The sequence below is a fragment of the Myotis nattereri genome (assembly GCF_964212035.1).
Source record: "Myotis nattereri genome assembly, chromosome: X".
Classification (NCBI taxonomy): Eukaryota; Metazoa; Chordata; class Mammalia; order Chiroptera; family Vespertilionidae; genus Myotis; species Myotis nattereri.
The window spans coordinates 92,600,160-92,621,650 of NC_138078.1; the positions used below are offsets into that span (position 1 = coordinate 92,600,160).

The 21,491-nt window shown below is 39.2% G+C and overlaps 2 protein-coding genes across 2 annotated transcripts in view; one reads left to right on the forward strand and one right to left on the reverse strand.

Moving 5' to 3' along the window:
* Window positions 1-2,332: 2,332 nt before the first annotated feature.
* On the reverse strand, window positions 2,333-4,552 carry BEX5 (brain expressed X-linked 5). Its single transcript, XM_081115327.1, has 3 exons — window positions 4,428-4,552; window positions 3,333-3,399; window positions 2,333-2,916 (listed from the first exon to the last, which is right to left on the reverse strand). The coding sequence occupies exon 3, from the start codon at window positions 2,886-2,888 to the stop codon at window positions 2,547-2,549; it is 342 nt and encodes a 113-aa protein (XP_080971453.1). The 5' UTR covers window positions 2,889-2,916; window positions 3,333-3,399; window positions 4,428-4,552; the 3' UTR covers window positions 2,333-2,546.
* An 81-nt stretch (window positions 4,553-4,633) lies between these two features.
* LOC308536219 (nuclear RNA export factor 2-like) overlaps window positions 4,634-21,491 on the forward strand; it is a 46,752-nt gene continuing 29,894 nt past the window's right edge. Inside the window, exons 1-6 of the mRNA XM_081115317.1 lie at window positions 4,634-4,958; window positions 18,032-18,079; window positions 19,195-19,373; window positions 19,839-20,047; window positions 20,360-20,418; window positions 20,523-20,569. The gene's annotated coding sequence lies outside the window, so the exon portion shown is untranslated. The remainder of the gene's footprint in view (window positions 4,959-18,031; window positions 18,080-19,194; window positions 19,374-19,838; window positions 20,048-20,359; window positions 20,419-20,522; window positions 20,570-21,491) is intronic.

Here is a 21,491-nt window from a genome sequence, read left to right on the forward strand (position 1 = left end):
ATCATCTTAAAAGGCTCTGATGTGTTGTTTTGGGGGTGTAATTCCTCCTTTTTTATTCTTTAACAAATATATATTCTACATAAATGATATGACTTGATTAGGCTCACACAGTCAACCAAATGTAGTGCAGATAAAATGAACCAAAGATATTTTAATCACAAATTATACCCAATTATTCTCAACTCTCCATGTACATCAGAATCAATGGGAGAGCACTTACACTGTGATAATCCTAGGTCTCACTTCTCATGAGTCTGATTCAATTTGTTGGGAGTAGGTTCTGAGCTGCACTTTAAAATCTCAAATAAATGAAACCTGTAGCCAAGGTTGAGAACCTATGAACTAAAGATAACAGTAAAATATAAGACAGTTGTCTCTAAACATGGTAGTCTAGTGGGAAAATAAAGCCTGATGTATATAGGTTAATTAAGGCACTTAAAAAAATATATATATCTTGAATTAAAGCTGGGGTCTCCATTTTAATTTATCTAAGTCCAAAGATGAACTTGTAGGATGCAGTGGGAGTGAATTAAAACCTAGTTTCCTGAATATTTAGCCAATTTCTCAGGTGATTCTCTGTAGGTGGTCTGTATAGCACATGTTTATAAATACTGATATGTATGTAACATTATACTAAGTCCATGTGTTAACATTGGTGTACTATGCTTTCTCTGTTGTGATACTTTTTTCAATTACAAGCTACAGTCTATAGGGAAAAGATGTTACTTGCCCATAAATGATCAGAGGAAACCTGGTCCCAGAATGCAGGACTCTTGACTCAGCTATAATTAACTATTGTGCCCTACAACTTATCAGACTATGTGCTAGGTACTGAGAGTATGAGGACAAAGGAGACAATATAGTTACTGATAGAAGGGCACAATCAATTTAGGAGCAGTGATGACTGGGTGGTGGAATATGTTCTAAAACAATGGTCCATCTACCAGGTCCCCAATCCCAGCCAGTTTCCCAATGATTTGTGATTACAGGTTTATTTGGTTCAGCAAAAATCAAAGCAAAGGAAGAAGGAAACTACTCTGGGTCCATGTAAGCTAGTGTAAGTAGAGACTACTGTGAATTCCTGGGATGTGTGAGTGGTGTGGACCAGAACAGTCTTGGGGACCTCAAAACACCTGTATATTCTCAGAGCAAACCTACAGCAGTGTATGCACAAGAAATGGCAAGTCAAGAAAACCGGGCCATATTCATCCAAAGATAAAAGGAATAGTCCAATTCTGAGCACACTATCATTAGTGTCATTCAGTTATCTAGGGAACAAGGGTGAGAAAAAAAGTCTGAGATAAACCATAAAGGGCTGTTTGGACTCCTAAGCAGCACTGGGGAAGTATGCGCCTGATTATTACTTTAAAGCAGGAAGGGGGCATATTCCACATTTCTGAAAGGCAAAAATGGGGAGTCAGACCACTGAAGGTTCCAGAGAAATTAATCGGTCTTTTTCACCTTTAGCACTCCAGCACATCAGCAGTGGTTGGGACCAGTGGAGGAAAACAAAACTGAGCAGAAGGGGAAGGAGTACATAGCAGTCATAGCATTATATAGGGAAGGGGTGCCAATCAGTCATGGCATAATCCAGCAGCATAGGTATACAAAGGTGTTACCCACCTGGCAGTCAACTGTATTTGCTGGTAAGCATACTCCTTGGGCTCTTCCCTAAATATGAATGGCACCTAGAGGGTTTAGGGCCTTGCATGTGTGGATAGAGCCAGCCAGAGTTCACTTATTACCTTACTGATTCCCACAATAGCCCTGTAAGGCATGTATTGCTGTATCTTCATCATAAATAGGCTGACTTTAATAAAAACATAATATGCTAATTAGACAGGACATCCTTCCAGGCTTGTGCTTCTAAATAAGAGATACAGAGGTAATATAAGATTAATGTCTTTGACCTAACCGGTTTGGCTCAGTGGATAGAGCGTCAGCCTGTGGACTGAAAGGTCCCAGGTTCAATTCTGGTCAAGGGCATGTACCTTGGTTGCAGGCACATCCCCAGTAGGAGGTGTGTAGGAGGCAGCTGATTAATGTTTCTCTCTCATTGATGTTTCTATCTCTCTCCTTTTCCCTCTGTAAAGAATCAATAAAATATATGTATTAAAAAAGATCAATGTCTTTAAATTGTGTCTCAAGTATTTAATTGTATGCATCCCCTTCATAAGATGATTGACAAGTTCTTTGCTTCTTACTTGTTTTCTGATACATATAATACATGTGTATTTATTTTGAAAAAAAAGAGAAAAACAAGAAAATAAAAAACACACTCTGATATATATGTAATATGCATGCTTTTAAATGAGATAGTATATCTATAAACTGCTTTTTAAACTGCTTTATTAACTTTGTGATATTTATTAACCATTTTTCCATGCAAGTTAATGAAACTCCCCTGCTGACAGAAAAAGTTACAGACTACATCAAAATGAAATCTCCAATCAGAAAAATAAAAAACACCAAAGATTCACCATAATGGGTACATCAAAAAATGCAAGTGTGGGAAGTAGGGGGTTTATTATTCTTAACCTCAGCATTCAGGGCATAAGGCAAAACTCATCATGATGGTCATGGTGAGGGGGATCTCCTATAAGAATGCGCAGACTGTACCTCAGCTGAAGCTCTCTAATTTTCCTCCTTAGCTCTCTCATCTCCTCCATGAACCGTTCCATATCATCTGCATCTCCATCTATCATATCAATGTTATTGACAAGCCTATTTGGCATATCCTCTCTAAAATCCTGGGCAGGTGGAGCCCAAGCCTCTCTAATATTTCCTCCAGGCTCCTGGACTTCACCACCTCCCAAAGGGCGGGCTTCTTCTTCATTCTGCACTGGAGCCTGCTCACCTCCTTTGCATTCCTTGGGGACATTTTCCATGTTGAGGTTGTTGTTTTTCTGCTTCTTTCTAGGAGATTAAAAAACAAGGATTCAATGCATTGTAACAATCTGATTCAGAACCCTGTGTAGGCAAAGGTTTCCCCATCTGAGAGACTTGGCGCGCCCTCTAGGGGTCGCCCCAGGCCCAGCCCTGACCCCCAAAGCCCACCACCTTCCCTGAAAATCCTTCCCTAGGCCAGTCCTCACACAAAAACGCAGGACAAGTGGTGGGTGGGATAGTGGTTGAGAGAACAGAAATCCTGATAAGCCTTCCAGGGGCGCCCGAGTTTTCCCCTCCTTCTTCCCTCACCAGCCACAGACCCAGTTTCTAAAGACTTACACAAGTTTCTCCTGCTCTTAATTCGGGCACAGAAGACTGAGTCCCCCAGTTTCTGTTCTAATCCCTGATACCTCTACATTTTAGGATCCCAGGCACTCCCCTACCTTCAGAGATCAGAAGCAGGTTTCCTCTCTTAGCCTTGATATCGGCTGCACCAAAGGACCTAGAGACCTGCAGACAGAAATACAATGGCCAGGACTGATCATTTGATTAAAGGACAGCTTCATTGCTTATTAGTCAAGCATTGCCACCATCTTTTTCTCCTTCATTCGGTCTCACGGCTTCTTTTCCCCTCTAGTGATGCCCTAACACGCCTTCCAGAAATAGGCATTGTAATCAATGATTATTTCCAAACCAGTGCTACCTATTCTTTAGGTCCCTTACCCGACTGTCTTGTCCCTCCCGTCACCTAATTACCATTTCTTGAACACAAATGGATAACTTTTCGGGGCGGGGTAGTCAGAAGAGATTACTGCACGGCGACGTGGTTTATTCATAAAGAATTTCAGTCTGGGTATCAGCCAGGACCTTCTGAGACCCAGTGGCCTTTCACTGCCCATCATTTTATGTATCAAGATGGACGAAGGGAGAATAACGAGGGCATGCAAACCTGGACCCGCTTCAGTCTCAGCGCTTTGTCATGCCTGCCCTAGGATGCACACTCAGCGACCACGATTACACCGACCCGCAAAGACCTGAAACAGTTTCGCACTCTCTGCCGAGATCCCTCAGTTAAAAACCCGCCCACTCGACTGCCTCCTCTGCAAAAAGGACCTATTTCCCAGGCCTAATACCTTTCCCTATATTCTCTGCAGTAAGCGCCATCCCCGCGCGGTTCCCGCAGCCCACCATTTCAGACACCAAAAATGGACGAAGGGTGAAGAGATGGCGGTAACGGAGGCCTAAACCGGTTGGGGAGCCCGTCATCCCCAACCTGATTTCATGGTTATGCCCCCCTCCCGTTGCCTGGCCCATTCCTCGATAACCCCTTCTCTCATTCTTCCCTTCCAGATGTCGCCCAATCACCCATCTCCTGAAGATCCGAACTGGTACACAATTCCAACTCTTGGCCCCTCCCTATATCAACCATTTCTTGCACCAAACGGGTGGGCATCGGGGGAGGGGTACAGAGAATCTAGTCCAGGACCCAATCTGGTTTTTGCCCTTTGCCACCCCTCCCCCAGTCAGCGCCCACCAACCTGCAGTGGATCGGAGACAGCTTCTAGGACTTCCTCCTTCCCTGGGCTACAGGATCGCTTTGAAGGCAATAGTGAGCAGACACACAGCTACAAAGGACTCTCACACCGCAAGTAGGAGGAGAAACTAACCCTCGCGTCAGCATTACGTCTCGTAAGAATTACGTCACTGTGAGCTCAGATCCGGAATTATGGATCATACCTGCAGTACGGCAGGAGGGTGGGGGCAGGAGAATGGCGGGGCCACCTTTCTCCTCATTTTCACCATCCCATCCTTACCGCAGGCTACTGCCCATGCCTTATTATATTTCCCTCTATTTAGCAATCTTTGAGACCAATCGGGCCATAATATTTTATAGTTTGTATTTGCCCTTTTCCCTGATTTCTGCTGGAACTTTTAAAGAATTGTTTCTTTCTCTTCTATATTATGAAAAGCCAACTTCTCTTCCCTCCACTCACCAGGACTTACTGGTTTTGTCCCAGACTGAAACCAGAGCAGGGAAGGGGGGTGAGGCTAGGAAGTCTGGAAAACAGGTAGGAAGTAACATTAACATTTTTTTCAGCTTAATTGTTTCCCTTTCTGTTGATTGTTAAAGGGGGTGGTTGTTTTGGTTTCCATTGGCATGCATTAATCTTTTAGTTGTTATAATTAGACAATACTATTATTTTAAGTTGAAAAATAGGATTCAAGTTGTAAAATCTTGGCAACCAGTATCTGCTGCTGAAACATTCTATAAATATAGACCCTTCAGACAGCACCCCTTCCCCTTTTAAGGACTTTGAAATAGAAAGCTAAGCTAGTGGTTCCTCTTAGGAAGGATCTCTGTGTGGTCTTTCTATGAGATGAGGCAGGTGTCTAATAATTAGAGTCTTTTTTTTTCCTAATAGATTCTTGCTGGTGGATTTTCAGATCTTGAGAGCCTATGACAAACTTATGGTCTCCTCTAAATTACATTAGTACAACTTTACAACAAGCCTCTAACATGGCCTCTAAATTAGAGCAACACTGAGGTCTTTCAAACAATTATTTGGGAAAGTTATACTGACAGTTAACAAGTATTGTAAAGTTACAATATTAAAAATATTATGCCAGACTAAATATAGAAAAAAATGAAACAGAAAAGAAAGCCAATTGTCCAACTCAAATAAAGAGAAATATTAGTAATCTGATTGAAATATTTTGAATTAGTGGGGAGAGGTTATATTGTTGAAGAAATGGTGATGGATAATTGGTTATCTATTTGGAAAAAAATAATAAAGTGCTGTACTCTTGTTATACACTTACATACAGACATTAAATGATTAGATAAAAAGACATAAAACCATTGAAAATAATATATAGGAAAAATAATTTTGTATATAATATTAGGATGAAAAAGTTGTTAGAAATATAACACCAGAGACAGACATGGCAAAAGACAACTGGCCCAATTTTGCTTAAGTCTAAGGAACCAGGTAGAATGCTCCTCAGAACTATCCCAATCAGCGTTGCAAATCTAGAATGTTTATCCACAGATGCAGGTCTTTATTAGTGCATGTTACCCTGAGAATGCTAAAATCTCTGGCACTTCTGAGTTGTCCTTTGCCTAGGTTGAGCAAGCTCCCAAGGTGCCAGAAAAATCCCTCAGTAAAATGAGAAAATACAGAAGAGGTAGAAGGAAAATATTTGCTTTTATCCTTGCCTCAAGAAATATACTATTCAGATTTTACTCTAAATCAGTCCAAATATTTTCCTTTAAAATAAAAACAACACACACACACACACACATCGATTCCCATATTTATGAACTTTGGGATGTTTGTAGTTTTATCTATGAGAGACAGTGTTAATCAAAACTCTTTGTACATGGTTTTTTAAAATAATAATATGAGAGTATTAAATTCCTAGAACTGTCATTGCTGTATATTACTATGGATGTCTTTATTTTCTTATTGTTGATACTATTACAGATGTCCCCCATTTCCTCCTCCTCATTTACCCATCTCCACCCAGCCCCTACCCCTCTCCCTCTGGCCATCACCACACTGTTGTCTGTGTCCATAGGCTATGCGTATAGTTTGGATGCTTTTAATTGTCATAGAAATTGGTCTTGAAAAATATTGTTCCAATTTGATTCTATAATGAATGAGCATTCCTGTTTTTCCATGTGTTCACGAACACTATTACCTTGTTTATTGTAGTTTTTATTTTATTTTTTTTTCTTTTTGTCTTATTTCATTTATTTTTAAAAATTTGTTGTCAAGGTTATCAGGCAATATTTTCTAAACTTGCCACATCAAACAGACTCTTAACATTAATATTTCCAGACTCTGAAGATTCTAGTTCAGTAAATTGGAGTCATATCTGAGAATCTACATTTAAGTTCCTTATGCAGTTATTTTTTAAAAATTAAATTCATTGGTTAATAAAATTATATAGGTTTCAAGTATACAATTCTATGATATATCACCTATATATTGCATTGTGTGCCCACCACCCAAAGTCAAATCTTCTTTCATCACCATATATTTGGCCCCCAATACCCTTTATTATTCCCCATCCCTTTCCCTCTGATAACCACCATACTGTTATCTGTGTCTATGAGATTTGTTTGTCTTTCAGGCTTGTTCATTTGTTACTTTCAGTTTTATATACCACATATGAGTGAAATCATATGGTTCTTTACTTTTTCTGTCTGACTTGTTTCACTTAGCATGATATTCTCAAGATCCATCTGTGCTGTAGCAAATGACAGTTATTTCATCTTTTCTTATGGCTGAGTAGTATTCCATTGTATATATGTACCACATCTTCTTTATCCAGACATTTAGCTAAGGACACTTTGTTTCCATGTCTTGGCCACTGTGAATAATGCTGTAATGAATATAGGGATGCATATATCTTTGCGAACAAATGTTTTCAAGATTTTCAGGTAGATACCTGGAAGAGAAGTTGCTGGGTCATACAGTAACTCTAATTTTTAATTTTTGGAGGAGCCTCTATACTACTTTCCATAGTGGCTATACCAGTTTACATTCCTGTAGCAGTAAATGAGAGTTCCTTTTCAGATCCTATAAATCTTTCACCTTATGCAATTCTTAATATTGGGTAGGGTTGGAAATCCATATCCCAGGCAAAAACAAACAAGAAACCTCAAAAACAAAACAGAAAATCTCCCATTGTTATGTAAGTGGTCTTTTTACAAAAAAAAAAGTTATTATGAAATCATTTCAAAGTTACAGAATGATTCTGAAAATAGCACAAAGTACTTCACATGTCCTCAGTTGAATACTAACTGGCCATTTAAAAATATTTAGTTTAATTCATTTCATATAAAACTTTAAAAAATGAATTCTACTTTATTAAACCCTGAAGTATTTGGTCTTTTTTATTGAGTTTACTGGGGTAACATTGGTTAACAAAACCATACAGGTTTCAAGTGTACAACTCAACAAGACATCATCTGCATACTGCATTGTGCACCCTTCGCCCAGTTTTGTCCACATTTATCTCCCTTTGCCTTTCTCCCTTTATCTCCCTTTCTTTTTTTTAATCCTCACCCAAGGATATTTTTTTCTATTGATTTTTTAGAGAGAGTGGAAGGGATTGAGAGAGGGTGTGAGAGAAGAAACATTGATGTGAGAGAGACACATCGATTGGTCGCCTCCCCCACTCAGCCCTAGGGCCAGGAATAGAACCTGCAACCCAGGAACCAGACCGACGCTCTAACTACTGAACCATGCAGCCAGGGCCCCCTTTGCCTTCTTCCACCTTTCCTCAACTTCCTCATTCTATATAACATTTTCTTAAATATTAGCCTATTTTTATCTTTGGGTTTCTTATATAAGATTTTAAAAATACATATAATTTGTAATGTCTAAAGATAAATATTTTAGTGTATAGTCTTACTAAATGTTCAGTACTCACTATTATACTCATATAATTTATTTACATATCTTATTTAGTGGAACAATATACCATGAACTATTCTGCTACATGCTTTTTTAAAAATATATTTTATTGATTTTTTATAGAGAGCTAGAAACATCAATGAGAGAGAAACATCCATTAGCCACCTCCTACACACCTCCCACTGGGGATGTGCCTCAACCAAGGTACATGCCCTTGACCAGAATTGAACCTGAGACCTTTCAATCCACAGGCCGACGCTCTATCCACTGAACCAAACCGGTTAGGGCTGCTACATGCTTTTTTATTTGTTTAAAAGTATTTTCAGGTTAGTAACAGTTTAAGGACTCCACTTGTTTTTAATGTTTCAAGAGTGTTTAAATTATCATAACCTATTTGATCAATCCCCAAGTAATTCATACTAGTATTATTTATATATACACTGAGTGTCCAGATTATTATGATCACCTGACGTTTGTAGGCAAATTAGCTATAATTTCGTGCTGAAGTTGCTAGAGGGCCAGACCATTATAAATAGGGAAGCAGGTTGTTTACCACGACAGCAGAAGTGATTTTTTTTCTGAAGATATGGGTAAACAACGCAATTTAACAGCCTTGGCTTAAAATGTAAAACTTATGAATTGTTTATTTCTGGAATTTTCCATTTAATATTTTCATACCTTGGCTGACCATGAGTAATTGAAACCGCAAATGATGAAGAACTACTGTATATAAATGTAGGTGATTTATTTTTATAGAAGTATAGTATTCCATTGTACAATTGTATTGTCATTCACCTTTTGTTTTCTTACTGATGTACATTTAGATTTCCCCCCCTTATTTTTTTCTATTACAAGCATATATGCAATGAAGGTTCTTGTGCATGGCTCCTTTGCACTTCCCTCACTTGAACAATAAAATTTGTTTTGTTTTTAGGTTTTAGGTTTGTTTTGTTGATGGTTTTTTGTTTGTTTGTTTGTTTTTGTTTTGTTTTGTTTTTGTAAATCTAATCTCCCAGGATTTACCAAATCTGCTTATTCTTGAGTGACATCCTAGATATATAAATAACACCTTGATACACAAGTTCATCCTAAGGAGGTTTTAATAATATATCTGTGATAACACATGAGAGTTTGTATTTAAGAAGCACCCCAGGTAACTTATAAGATCAGGAACGTTTGGGAAACACCTTGATGGGTTTAAAAAATCATTAATTTGCTAATTTATTTTCTTTAATTCTTAGTGTAGTTCAGACTCTTATTTTTAAGTTTCTTTATTGTCCTTAAAGATTGGGTCTTAAGGATGAAATAATACTTAAAATTGCTCTTTAATATTTAGGATGTTACATAGCTTCTAACCAGAGTTCTTAAATTTTGTTTAAGAACAAAATTTTAAGTTTAAGGGAAAATTTTCAAACTAAATACATTTCCTTAAGTTTTCTGTACAAGCAAGCAATTTATTTTCCTAAGCCCTGAAAATTGTTTACACTCACACACCCATCATTGATCTGTAATTTTGATTTCTTCTGTTTTTATTTCAGTCTCTGTTCTTTTTATACCTTTTATATTAATGATTGAGTTGTTTTTCAAAAAAAATAAAACAATCCATCCAGTTTGGTGTATATTATTGGAAATTATTTTCTATGCATATACATATGTAAAAGAAAACTTTATTAAATCAGGGGAGAATTACATAATAAATGTGAATTTCTTCTTTAAGGATAGTACAAAATTATGCTTCAGAGCAAGATGAAAGTTTAAAGAAAATAACGTTTTAAAGTCACTACATTTTTTCTATTTCTCTGTAAAAGAAACTATTGTTCACTACTCAACTAAGTTTTTTTTAATGAATACACTTATTTTCTAATGCTAAAACTTGTAACAATTTCATGGTCATAAAAGATTATTTGTCCTTTTTTATTTCAAATGCTTTAAAATAAAAGATTGTCTTTTTATTTCAAATAGTTTACGACATTAGAAACATTGTAATATAACATGGGTCATAAAAGATTAGTGGGAAAATTATTGTTGCTTTAAAAATTCTAACAGCAAATGTAAAACAACCCTTTGTTAAGTTTAGTAAGATTTTATTAAAGAAAACTTTGTATTCAAATGCTAGTAAAACTCAGGTTTTCCTGATAATATTAATAAACATGGTTCAAGATAAACCTCTCTTTTATAGTAGAAATAAAGGTGATTCTACTGTCTTTCTTAAATCTTAAACACATAACAAAAATGTGTGCTCTGTAAAAATATGTTACTAAAAATAACACATACTTTACATATGCATATATTTTAATTGAACCATACAGGGGCCAGCAAAAGTAGGTTTACAGTTTGGGATATACTAAACACAAAGTTTATTCTTGTATTATTATTTATTAATTATTGTACTATTTTCCATACGAAAAACTGTAAACTTACTTTCCCAACCCTGTATATACTTTTTTGAGATTTGCTTTCTTTTTTTTTTCTTTTTTTTAAAATATAGTTTATTGATTTTTTACAGAGAGGAAGGGAGAGAGATAGTTAGAAACATAAATGAGAGAGAAACATCAACTAGCTGCCCCTTGTCCACTCCCCACTAGGGTTGTGTCCGCAACCAAGGTACATGCCCTTGACCGAAATCGAACCTGGGACCCTTGAGTCCGCAGGCAAATGCTCTATCCACTGAGCCAACCCGGTTAGGGCTGCTTTCTTTTTTTAACCTAACAATATATTTCCATATCAGTAAATAAAGTAAAATCTGTATTTGTTTTCTATTGCTATGTAACAAATTACCACAAACTTAGAGGCATATACAAAAAATTATTATCTCAGTTTCTATCAAACAGAAATTAGGAACAGAATGCCTGGGTTCTCTGCTCAGAAAATCAAGGTGTTGGCTTTTTGTGTCCTCATCTGGTGGTAAAACCAGGGAATTGCTTCCAAGCGCATTTTTGTTATTGGCAGGATTCAATTCTGTGGGGATATATGACCAAGATCCAGGTTTTCTTACTAGCTGTCAGCCAGGGACTGCTCTCAGCAACTACATGTGGTCCCCTCAATCCCAGCAAGAGTGAACAGCCCTTATTTCAAATCTCTCTAACACTTAGAATTCCTTTAATTTCTACTTCTCCAGCTGGAGAAAATTGTCTATTTATTTTTTTTCCTTTTTATTAAATTTATTGGGGTGACACTGGTTTAAAAAATTATACAGGATTCAGGTGCAATTGCACAATACATCATCTGTACACAGTATCATGTGTTCACCACCTCAAGTCAAGTCTTCTTCCATCACCATTTATCAACCCCCTATACCTTCCTCCACCTCCCCTACCCTGGCAGTCACCACACTGTTGCCCATGTCCATGAGTTTTTTCTCTCTTTTTTTCTTTTTTGCTCAATCCTTCCATCCCCCAACCCAGCCCTCCACCCCTCCCCCATCTGACAGCCAGCTTTCTATCTATGACTTTGGTTCTATTTTGCTTGTTACTTCATTTTGTTCATTAGATTCTACATACGATGAAATCATATGATACTTGTCTTTATCGGACTAGCTTATTTCACTTAGCATAATACTCTCCAGTTCAATCCATGCTATAGCAAAGGGTAGATAAGATTTTCTTCTTTTTTACAGCTGAGTAGTATTCCATTATGTAGATGTACCACAGCTTTCTTATCTACTCATATACTAATGGACACTTGGGCTGCTCCCAAATCTTTGTTATTGTAAATAATGCTACTATGATCATAAGGGTGCACATAGTCTTTTGAATTAATGTTTCAGGTTTATTTGGATAAATTCCCAGAAGTGGAATCACTGGGTCATAAGGTAGTTCCATTTTTAATTTTTAAAAATAGTTTATTGAATTTTTTAGAGAGAGAGAGAAACATCAATGTGAGAGTGAAACATATATTGGCTGCCTCCCACACACCCCTCCCCCCCTCCCTCAGTGCCTGTAACTCGGGCATGTGCCTGACCTGGAATAGAACTGGCAACCTCTTAGTCCACAGGACAATGCCCAACCAACTGAGCCACATCAGTCAGGACCCATTTTTTTATTTTTTTGAGGTAATGTCATATGGCTTTATACAGTAGCTGCACCATGTGCATTCCCACCAACAGTGCACAATGGTTCCCTTTACTCCATATCCTTGCAAACACTTACTCTTTGTTGATTTATTGATGATAGCCATTCTAATAGGTTTGAGGTAATATCTCCTTGTGGTTTTAATTTGCATTTTTCTGATGATTAATGACATTGAGGATCTTTTCATATATCTATTGGCCATCTGAATGTCCTCTTTGGAAAAATGTCTATTCAGATCTTTAGCCCACTTTTAACTGGATTGTTTGGGGGGTTTTGGTGTTGCATTTTATAAGTTATTTATAAAATTTTGATATTAACTCCATATCAAATGTATCAGAGAATATGTTTTTCCCATTCAATGGGTTGTCTTTTCATTTTTTTTGGTGGTTTCCTTTGCTGTGCAAAAAGTTTGATGTAGTCCTGTTTGTTTATTTCTTTTGTTTCCCTTACCCAAGGAGGTATATCAGAAAAAAATTATTGCTATGAGAAATGTCCAAGATTTTACTGCCTATGTTTTCTTCTAGGATTTCTATGGTTTTGAGTCTATCATTTAAGACTTTAATTCATCTTGAGTTTATTCTTGTGTATGGTGTTGGTGGTCTAGTTTCATATTTTTGTACATACCTGACCAATTTTCCCAACACCTTTTATTGAATAGACTATCTTTACTCCATTGTATGTTTTGCCTCCTTTGTCAAATATGAACTGACTATAAAGGTGTAGGTTTATTTCTGGGCTCTGTATTCTGTTCCATTGATCTATATGTCTGTATTTATGCCAGTATCATCATGTTTTGATTACTATGGCCATGTAGTATACAAGTAGTTTGATATCAGGTAGCATGATTCCTCCCAGTTTGTTCTTCTTTCTCAGAATTGCTGTGAATCTTAAGGGTCTTTTATGGTTCCATATAAATTTTTGGAATATTTGTTCTAGTTCTGTGAAATATGCCATTGGTATCTTGATAAGAATTGTATTGAATCTATAGATTGCTTTGGATGGTATTGACATTTTAATAATGTTAATTCTTTTTTATATATTTTTTATTGATTTCAGAGAGGAAGGGAGAGGGAGAGAGATAAAAACACTAATGACAAGAGAGAATCATTGGTCAGCTGCTTCTGGAATGCCCCCTATTGGGGATTGAGCTTACTAGTACAACTGGGCATGTGCCCTGACCTGGAATTGAACTGTGACCTTCTGGTTCATAGGTCCATGCTGAACCACCAAGCCACACCAGCTGGGCAATGTTAATTCTTCTTATCCATGAACATGGTATATGCTTCTGCTTATTTGTATCTTCTTCAATTTCTTTCTTCATTGTCTTATAGTTTTCTGAGTAAATTTCTTTTACATCCTTGGTTTAATTTATTCCTAGGTATTTTTTTGGCATTTTCATTTTTTTTATTATTTTAAATATTTTTCCCTGTATTGAATAAGATATTACAAATGTGTCCTTATCCCCCCAATGTCCCCTCATCCCCCAATCCTGCCCTCACCCTCACCCCCTGTTGTCCACATCCATCGCTTATGCTTATATGCATGCATACAAGTCCTTTGGTTGATCTTTCCCCCTCACCCCCACCCTCCCCTGCCTTCCCTCTGAGTTTTGAGCATCTGATCGATGCTTCTCTGTCTCTACATCTGTTTTTGTTCATCAGTTTATGTTGTTCATTATAATCCACAAATGAGTGACAGCATGTGATATTTATCTTTCTCTGACTAACTTATTTCACTTAGCATAATTCTCTCCAGTTCCATCCATGCTGTTGGAAATGGTAGGAGTTCCTTCCTTTTTACAGCTGAACGTGGGATATATTGGAAGGTGAGTGGCCAGTTTATTATGACCACCCCATCACTACTTCATTGGGACCACCTTTTACCTTCAATACTGTGGCGATTCTTCTTGGCATTGACTCCACAAGATGTTGAAAGGTGATGCGAAGAATCTGACACCATGCCTGATGAATAGCACTGTCCAGTTCTGTGAGATTTGATGGTTGTGGAACCAGCTGCCTGATGGCTCTTTTAACTTCGTCCCACAAATGCTCAATTGGATTGAGATCTGGTGATTTTGGGGGTCACCTAAGCAAGGTAAAGTCTCCCTCATGTTCTTGAAAGCACTCCTGCACAATATGAGCACCGTGGTATGGCGCACTGTCTTGTTGGAAGAAGCCATCCCCATTGGGATATGCCATCAACATGATAAGATGAACCTGATCAGCAACGATACTTAGGTATGTTGTGCTATTCGGACGTTGTTCCACACGAATTAAAGGGCCCTAATCATGCCAGGAAAACATGCCCCAAACCATAACACTGCCCCCACCAGCTTGAACGGCTGTGCTCATGCATGTGGGGCGAATGCTTTCATGCTGTTTCTGCCCAATTCTCACTCTGCCATCTGCATGATGCAACTGGAAACGTGATTCATGGGACCACATGACTTTTTCTCCAATGCTCGAATGTCCAATTCTTGTGTTCCTGTGTGAATTGGAGACGTTTTATCTTGGTAACTGCAGACAGCAAAGGTGTTCGAACAGGCCTTTGGCTTCCATATTCCATATGATGCAGTGTACGGCTAATCTGCCTACAAACATCAGGTGGTCATAATAATCTGGCCACTCATAATAATATATATCCCACGTTCAAAGGCTGTTAAATCGCATTGTTTAACCATATCTTCAGAAAAAAATCACTTCTACTGTCATGGTAAACAACCTGCTTCCCTATTTATAATGGTCTGGCCCTCTAGCAACTTCAGCGTAAAATTATAGCTAATTTGCCTACAAACGTCAGGTGGTCATAATAATCTGGCCACTCAGTGTATTTTACAATCCAACTTTTGAAAGTTCTGATATTGCATTTTGTATTACACTTTTAGTTTGTATCTCATATCTGTGGTGAAATATCTGTGATTTTTTGTAGGATTTGGTGAAATTCAAATATAAATTCACACATAAATATATTAGATACTTTTACAAGCTAGAAATAATGCATGATTGATTAATAATAATTTTAAAAAAAACTAAAGGAATCAGAACTGGTAAAACACCCAAATATCAGGAATTTTACCTTAGTTATTAAAAAGTTATTAGGTAATATAACAATCATGAAAATGCACCACCCAGATCTAATTAGTGGTGAGCATTGCTGACTGATGGTCTCAGCTGCTGCCTCTCTGAATTTACCCCCACATTCATACTGAGGCAATGCATCCATGGGCTGATCCCTGCCAATAACTGGTGCTAATGTACTCGCATTTCTGTAAGGTGTGAGACTTCTCTAACCAGAGTCTTTGGCTCTAGGTCTCCCCTTCAGCCTGGCTTAAACCCTAAGATGCCACTACAGTCTAACTAAGGCTCTTCCTGTTAAATCCTCCTTCCTTTACTCCTCCTCACCAATATCAGACCTGCATTGTCATCTGAAGGCTCTCCCCACCTTCTCCCATTCCCTCCCTTTTATCATTCATGGCGTTTACTCCAATTAATCTCTTAATCATCTATCCCATTGGGACAGCTATTTCTCAGAGGACAGTGCTAACACAAATTGTCCAAGAAAACTGGTGGTAAAGTGAGGTTGGGTTCTGGCTCACCACCCAACAGGCAAATAAAAAAATATCCTGAGTGGCATGGCGACACAGAGAGTCCCTACCATAATATGGCCAAATGGCTAGAGATTTCATCAGTCTTGAAGTGGGAAAAAAAGCCTCCATGATAAAAACACCCTTGCTGGAATACAGGCATTTTAAAAGCTAGGAAAGGGATAATGCTTATTAGGAGAGTGGAGTTGGCTGCTTACTAGCTGGCTAAATTTATTGATACCCTGCAGAGGAAAAATGAGAACTAAAGGTCCTCAACAAGTATGAGAATCTGAAAACATTGCTGGTAGCTTTTAAAGAGGCTCTTACATTTTTCAGTGAAAGGGCAGAAAAAGCTGAGCATAAGACTTTGGAATTGATAGAGATCCAGAGCTTCAGATACATTTAAGTCAAGCATGTCAAACTCATGGCCTGCGGGCCGCATGCAGCCCACAATGAATATTTTTGCAGCCAGCCAATATAATGGTATGTAAGAAACATTTTAATAAAAATTTTGTGACTTAATTTTTACAATATCCTGTTACACATAATTATTAATAACAAACTACAACGTTCGCTAATGACTGATTACTATAATCGATTGCATTCATTTTCCTAAGCGCCTTATACACAGGAGCACCATTTCTCTCCACTATACTAGCAGCAAATATTTTAGCAGCTGATTGCCACGTCATTAGTCTTGTACTGACTTGTTTGGTGTGTGCAATAGGAAATATTTCGCTTTCAGAGAACAAGAAAAATAGGTTTATTTTTTGTTATGCTTATTAATTTGTGCAATTATTCAGTGTCTGGTAAATTAATGTTCAAGAAAAAATACTAATTTTTATTAAAATGTTCTATTATTTTATGTTAACGATTACTCATTTATTTCAGCCCTTTGTATTCAGCATGTCTCTATGGAAATAAACCTACATTTCTATGAAAATTGAAGCTTTTGTTTTTTTGCAGCCCACATAAACTTAAACCTTGTTTATTTGGCCCATGTTACCCTTTGAGTTTGACATGCTTAATTTAAGTACTCAGGCAAGACAGGTGTTATATTAATGTCAGGACTCTGGTTGAAAAATCTGGGATTTGGAAATATGGGGGCAACATCTGGATGAATACCTGTGAGCACATCCTTGAGGATTTTGGTTTTGCAGATTACTTTGAACCTCAGAAATTGCAGATAGCCCATGACTGTTTAGTTACAATACACTCCCCTATATTTCTATCACCTCAACAATGTAACAGGTACTACCCTCTGAAGCTTCTTCTACACAAGGCTGCTAGACCATTAATTAATGTTAAGTCACAGCATGAACTAACTGTGGGTATTCTGAGCTTCATAAGGAAGAAAAGATATTTGACATTGAAGTTGCTGCATGTAAGAATTGCCTAGCATGTACCAGTAAGAGCTAGGGAAATACTCCCAGGATTGCGTTCTACAGGTACTTGATCAAGGTGGCCAGAATATAAGACTGGATAAGCAAGAATTCATTTACTTTGGAGCACTTTCTGGGGACATAGGATTTAATATCAGCAAGGACCTCAAGAGATAGGGCAAATTTGCTGTTAATGCAGTCATTAGAAGTCTGGAGAAAGCAATTATCTATGCTGAATTACATGGAAATGCCTGAGGTACCCTGGTAAACAAGAGAGGGGGAAAATGCAAAGTCTCATAGAGGTGGCCAGGATGAAATGGCTATTTTATAGGAGAAGAGAAGACCCAGCTGAGGATAATGTTCCATAGAAGGGCCAAGAGGAAGCACTATTCATCTAGACCAGTGGTCGGCAAACTGTGGCTCATGAGCCACATGCGGCTCTTTGGCCCCTTGAGTGTGGCTCTTCCACAAGGAGCTGTGGCTGGAAGGGAACCCCTTGTGCGACACCTTCCCAGACCAGCCCACCTAAGGTTGGTGATAACCACTGTCACTCTTCCTGAGAATCTTGCCCCCTGGGAGACTGAACTACCTCTGAGAACGCATGTGTGCAAGAAGCTACAACCCTTATCCTCTGAAAGAACCACAGACCCCACTCTCTCCTCTCTCTGTTTCCCTTACCAGTGAGGAGTTTCCTTCTTCTGACCTGCTCACCTGTTCTCCTGGTCTGAGGTAAGTTCCCCACTCCTTTGCACCTAGCTTTTCTAGCATGCCCTCCCAAGAGTGTGCTCCAGAAGCATCAAGACCAGGAGGGTCCAGCCTTGAGTCAGATGTGGTGCCCTGCACCGAAAAGGGGCCAGTGCCTCATGCTAAGAAAGCCTTCCTACTGGGTGCTGAGATGGAGCTTCCTTCTCCTTCCATGAGAAGAGCCCTGTTTCCCGTACACCAAAAGGGTGGCTGTCATGATGACATCTGTTCCTCTGACCTACTGCCACGAGCTGGGCCATCCTCAGAAAAAAATAGGTTTCCCTGAGTTAAGAGGCCAGAAGTGAGCCTCCACCAGTGAGCAGAGAGCCTCTGGAGGCAGCAGTGGAAGGCAGAGGGCAGAGTGGTTTGTGGAGACAGAAGGACAGTCCTCTCAGGGGCACTGCCCCTCCTTCCATACATCATTTCAAATGCCTGGCCCTTCAGAGTAACCCTGAGTAGCCTGACATGAATAGGATTCCTCAGGCAAGGAATCAGCTAAGACAAGCACAGATGGACAGGGGCCATGAGGTGAGAAGGCAGTGATTATAAGAGGGCACCACAGACACCCCACCCCAAGCTTTGCTGGGGCCTGATGCTTTACTCCTTCTGGGAACGTCTCCTGATCCTGTGGCTGGTGTGTTTCCCCTGCTGAGTTCAGACTGAGCTCCCATGTGTGATAAAGGCTCAACTGGCTTCCTATGGGACTCAGGCCAACAGGTGCATGTTTTCCATTCTTAACTGGAGACTCAGGGCCAGCCAGGGGCAGATGAAGGAAAGGGCTGCTGCAGGGGAGCCATGTCCCCATTCTTCTCTCTTCTTCCCTGACCCCACCCCCACTGCCAGAGCTGAGCTTCTTTCCCTTCCCTTTGCTTTGCTTTCTCTTTCTCCCTTGTATCTACACTCCTAGGTCTCCACAGTCCCCACTATCTTCACTTCCTTTCTGTCTTTATCCCTCTCCCTTCTCCACTCTGCCACTTTAGTCCTCCATATCTCACCTCCCTGCCCCAGTGTTCTGGGGAGTGTCCTGGTCCTGGAAGGATGGTGGACTCCCAGCGAGGTAGCAGAGCCCGAGGCTCCCATCCCATTCCTTCTCTCTATAGAGTGTTCGCTGGGGATTTGGAGAAAGGAAGAGAGAGGCAAGAAACTTGGAGCCTGGGCTGCAAATGCTGCTAGTTGTGGCACTGGAGAGGGAGTCAGAGCTGTTTAGGTGGAAACTACCTAAAGAGGAGGATAAAGAGCGAGAAAGGAGAGCTACAGAGAGGCTTCACAACCCTGAACCGTGAGTACTTTCTATTTTTGGATTTAGACAGTACCATCAAGGATGGTTTCCCAGAGTTATGAAGGCACAAAGGCTGGCATGTGCTTTCATTCATCATCTTCTCTTACTAACTTGACGACCTCCACACCTGCCCTCAAGCCCTTTGAGTCCTGCCTAGATTACATATTTGTATCAGACTATTATCCATTTGGGGGGATATGAACTGAAAACGACATGAACGTGATCTCTGGAAAAATGTTCTACACACAAACACACATACACATACACACAGGAAAAACTGAATATAACAGTAGAGATTTCCAGGATCTCATGATGCAGATGCCCACTGTAATCTTGCCATGAAATTTCCAGGATCCTTTCATTCTTGACCTCTGACCTTCACCGACTCCTGGGCCCATCCTTTCCCCTAATCATCCAAGACCACCTCCCTGGTCTATAGTGCTGACTTCCTCTTCCCTTTTTCAGGATGGCCAGGAGTTAGTTCTACTAATTACCATTGACATTGATGGACACCACTTAATAAAGCTCTGCAAAATGAGAAAGAAGGATCTAACATCATTGGGGGTATTATAAGGGAGGCTTTATCAGCGACTTGGTCTCAAATGTATTTGATTCCAGGAAAGCTGTAAAGGATCTGGTATTCTGAGGACTCAAGACCTGCATTTCATGCAGCAGTAAGTACCTCTGAAAGTTTTCAAGTCCCTTTTGAGGTTCTGTCCATAGAGATAGACTGTATTAATTGCCCCCTCACATATATTACTTGATCTATGACTCTGGAGACTGGCACTGTCTTCTCTGTGCTTATCAAGATGAAGTCTGCTGCTCCCTGAGCATTCCTTTCATGCTGGACGACCCAGCCCATGAGTATCACAGCTCAGATTCTCATTCTGGGGGCAGGGGGTGTCTCTTCAGCAGAAACTTGCCAGCTGATGCAAACACCCCCACTGGCCAGACCACCACACCCTGTTTTGTTTTTTTCCTCCTAGAAGCAGCTTGTTTGAGTACTTCAAGGATACCAGGAATATGAAGAACCTCCAGGACCCCAGTGCGTGTGGGATGGGGAAGACTGGGCAGGGAAAGGGGGCATGAAGGGTCAGTCATAGGACCCAGGATGCAGCAAACCTGACTTTTTCTGTCCTTCCCCCACAGACTTGGCATTTTCAGCTGCTGAAACAAACACAACAAAACGTGACATTGTGAGTTCCCTCTGTGTGTTTCCCAAAACTCAGCATGACCACAGCTCCTTCGTGGTGGACATGTGGTTCTAGTAACCTAGTTAGTGAGTACCTGCTTTCTCCCTCAGGCAGTCCCAGAAAGACACAGGTGGGTAGGAGGCATAAAAGGTGCTGCAGCTGCACTCTTTTTTTTTTTTCTTCAGGAAAGGATGCTCTGCTTCTCTGTCAGTGGGGTATGGGGTCCTGGCTGGGCTCTATCTTAGAACTCTCACAGCTTTCCTGATTTCTTCCCTTTCCCTTCTATTTCTTCTGTGTTATTCTGCCTCCACTCTGCTCCTGAAGAGTAACCTGTGCTATTTTTAAATTGTAAATTCAATAAAAATTTAGAAATATATTTTGCACTGCCAAAAGAAAAACTTAAAGTGTGAAAGCAGGAAGAACATATTTGCAAATAATATTGCAGACTTTGTGCTAATATGCCTGTACATAAAGAACTTTTGCTAACCAGAAGCAAGGAAGACAAAGATATCAAAATTAATTAAAAAGCAAACTGTTTCTCCAATATATGTCTGCACAGAAGCCAAACCACATTGCCCAAAGAAATATTCAGAGATGTCACAATGAGTAAAAATCCAATTTGCATAAAATCATTTATATGATTGAAAAATTTAAATATATATATTCATATATACATGCACACACATGTGTGTGTATATGTATATGTATATAAAACTGGGAAATATCTTTAGATAAACCCCAACCTTACACATCTAGAAAATCTGCACCAATTTATTTAAAGTGGGTTTCTTTGGGTCATGTTGAGAGGATCATATAGATGAAAGATATGGGATGATTTTATTTTCTAAATATATATTTAATAGTGTTTAATATTTTGTAATTAGGCAAATTTGTTGAGATACTTGAAAATATCTAACATGTTGAC

Coding starts and splice junctions, on each gene's coding strand:
- BEX5 (XM_081115327.1), bottom strand. CDS start 2,888: ATGGAAAATGTCCCCAAGGAATGCAAAGGAGGTGAGCAGGCTCCAGTG.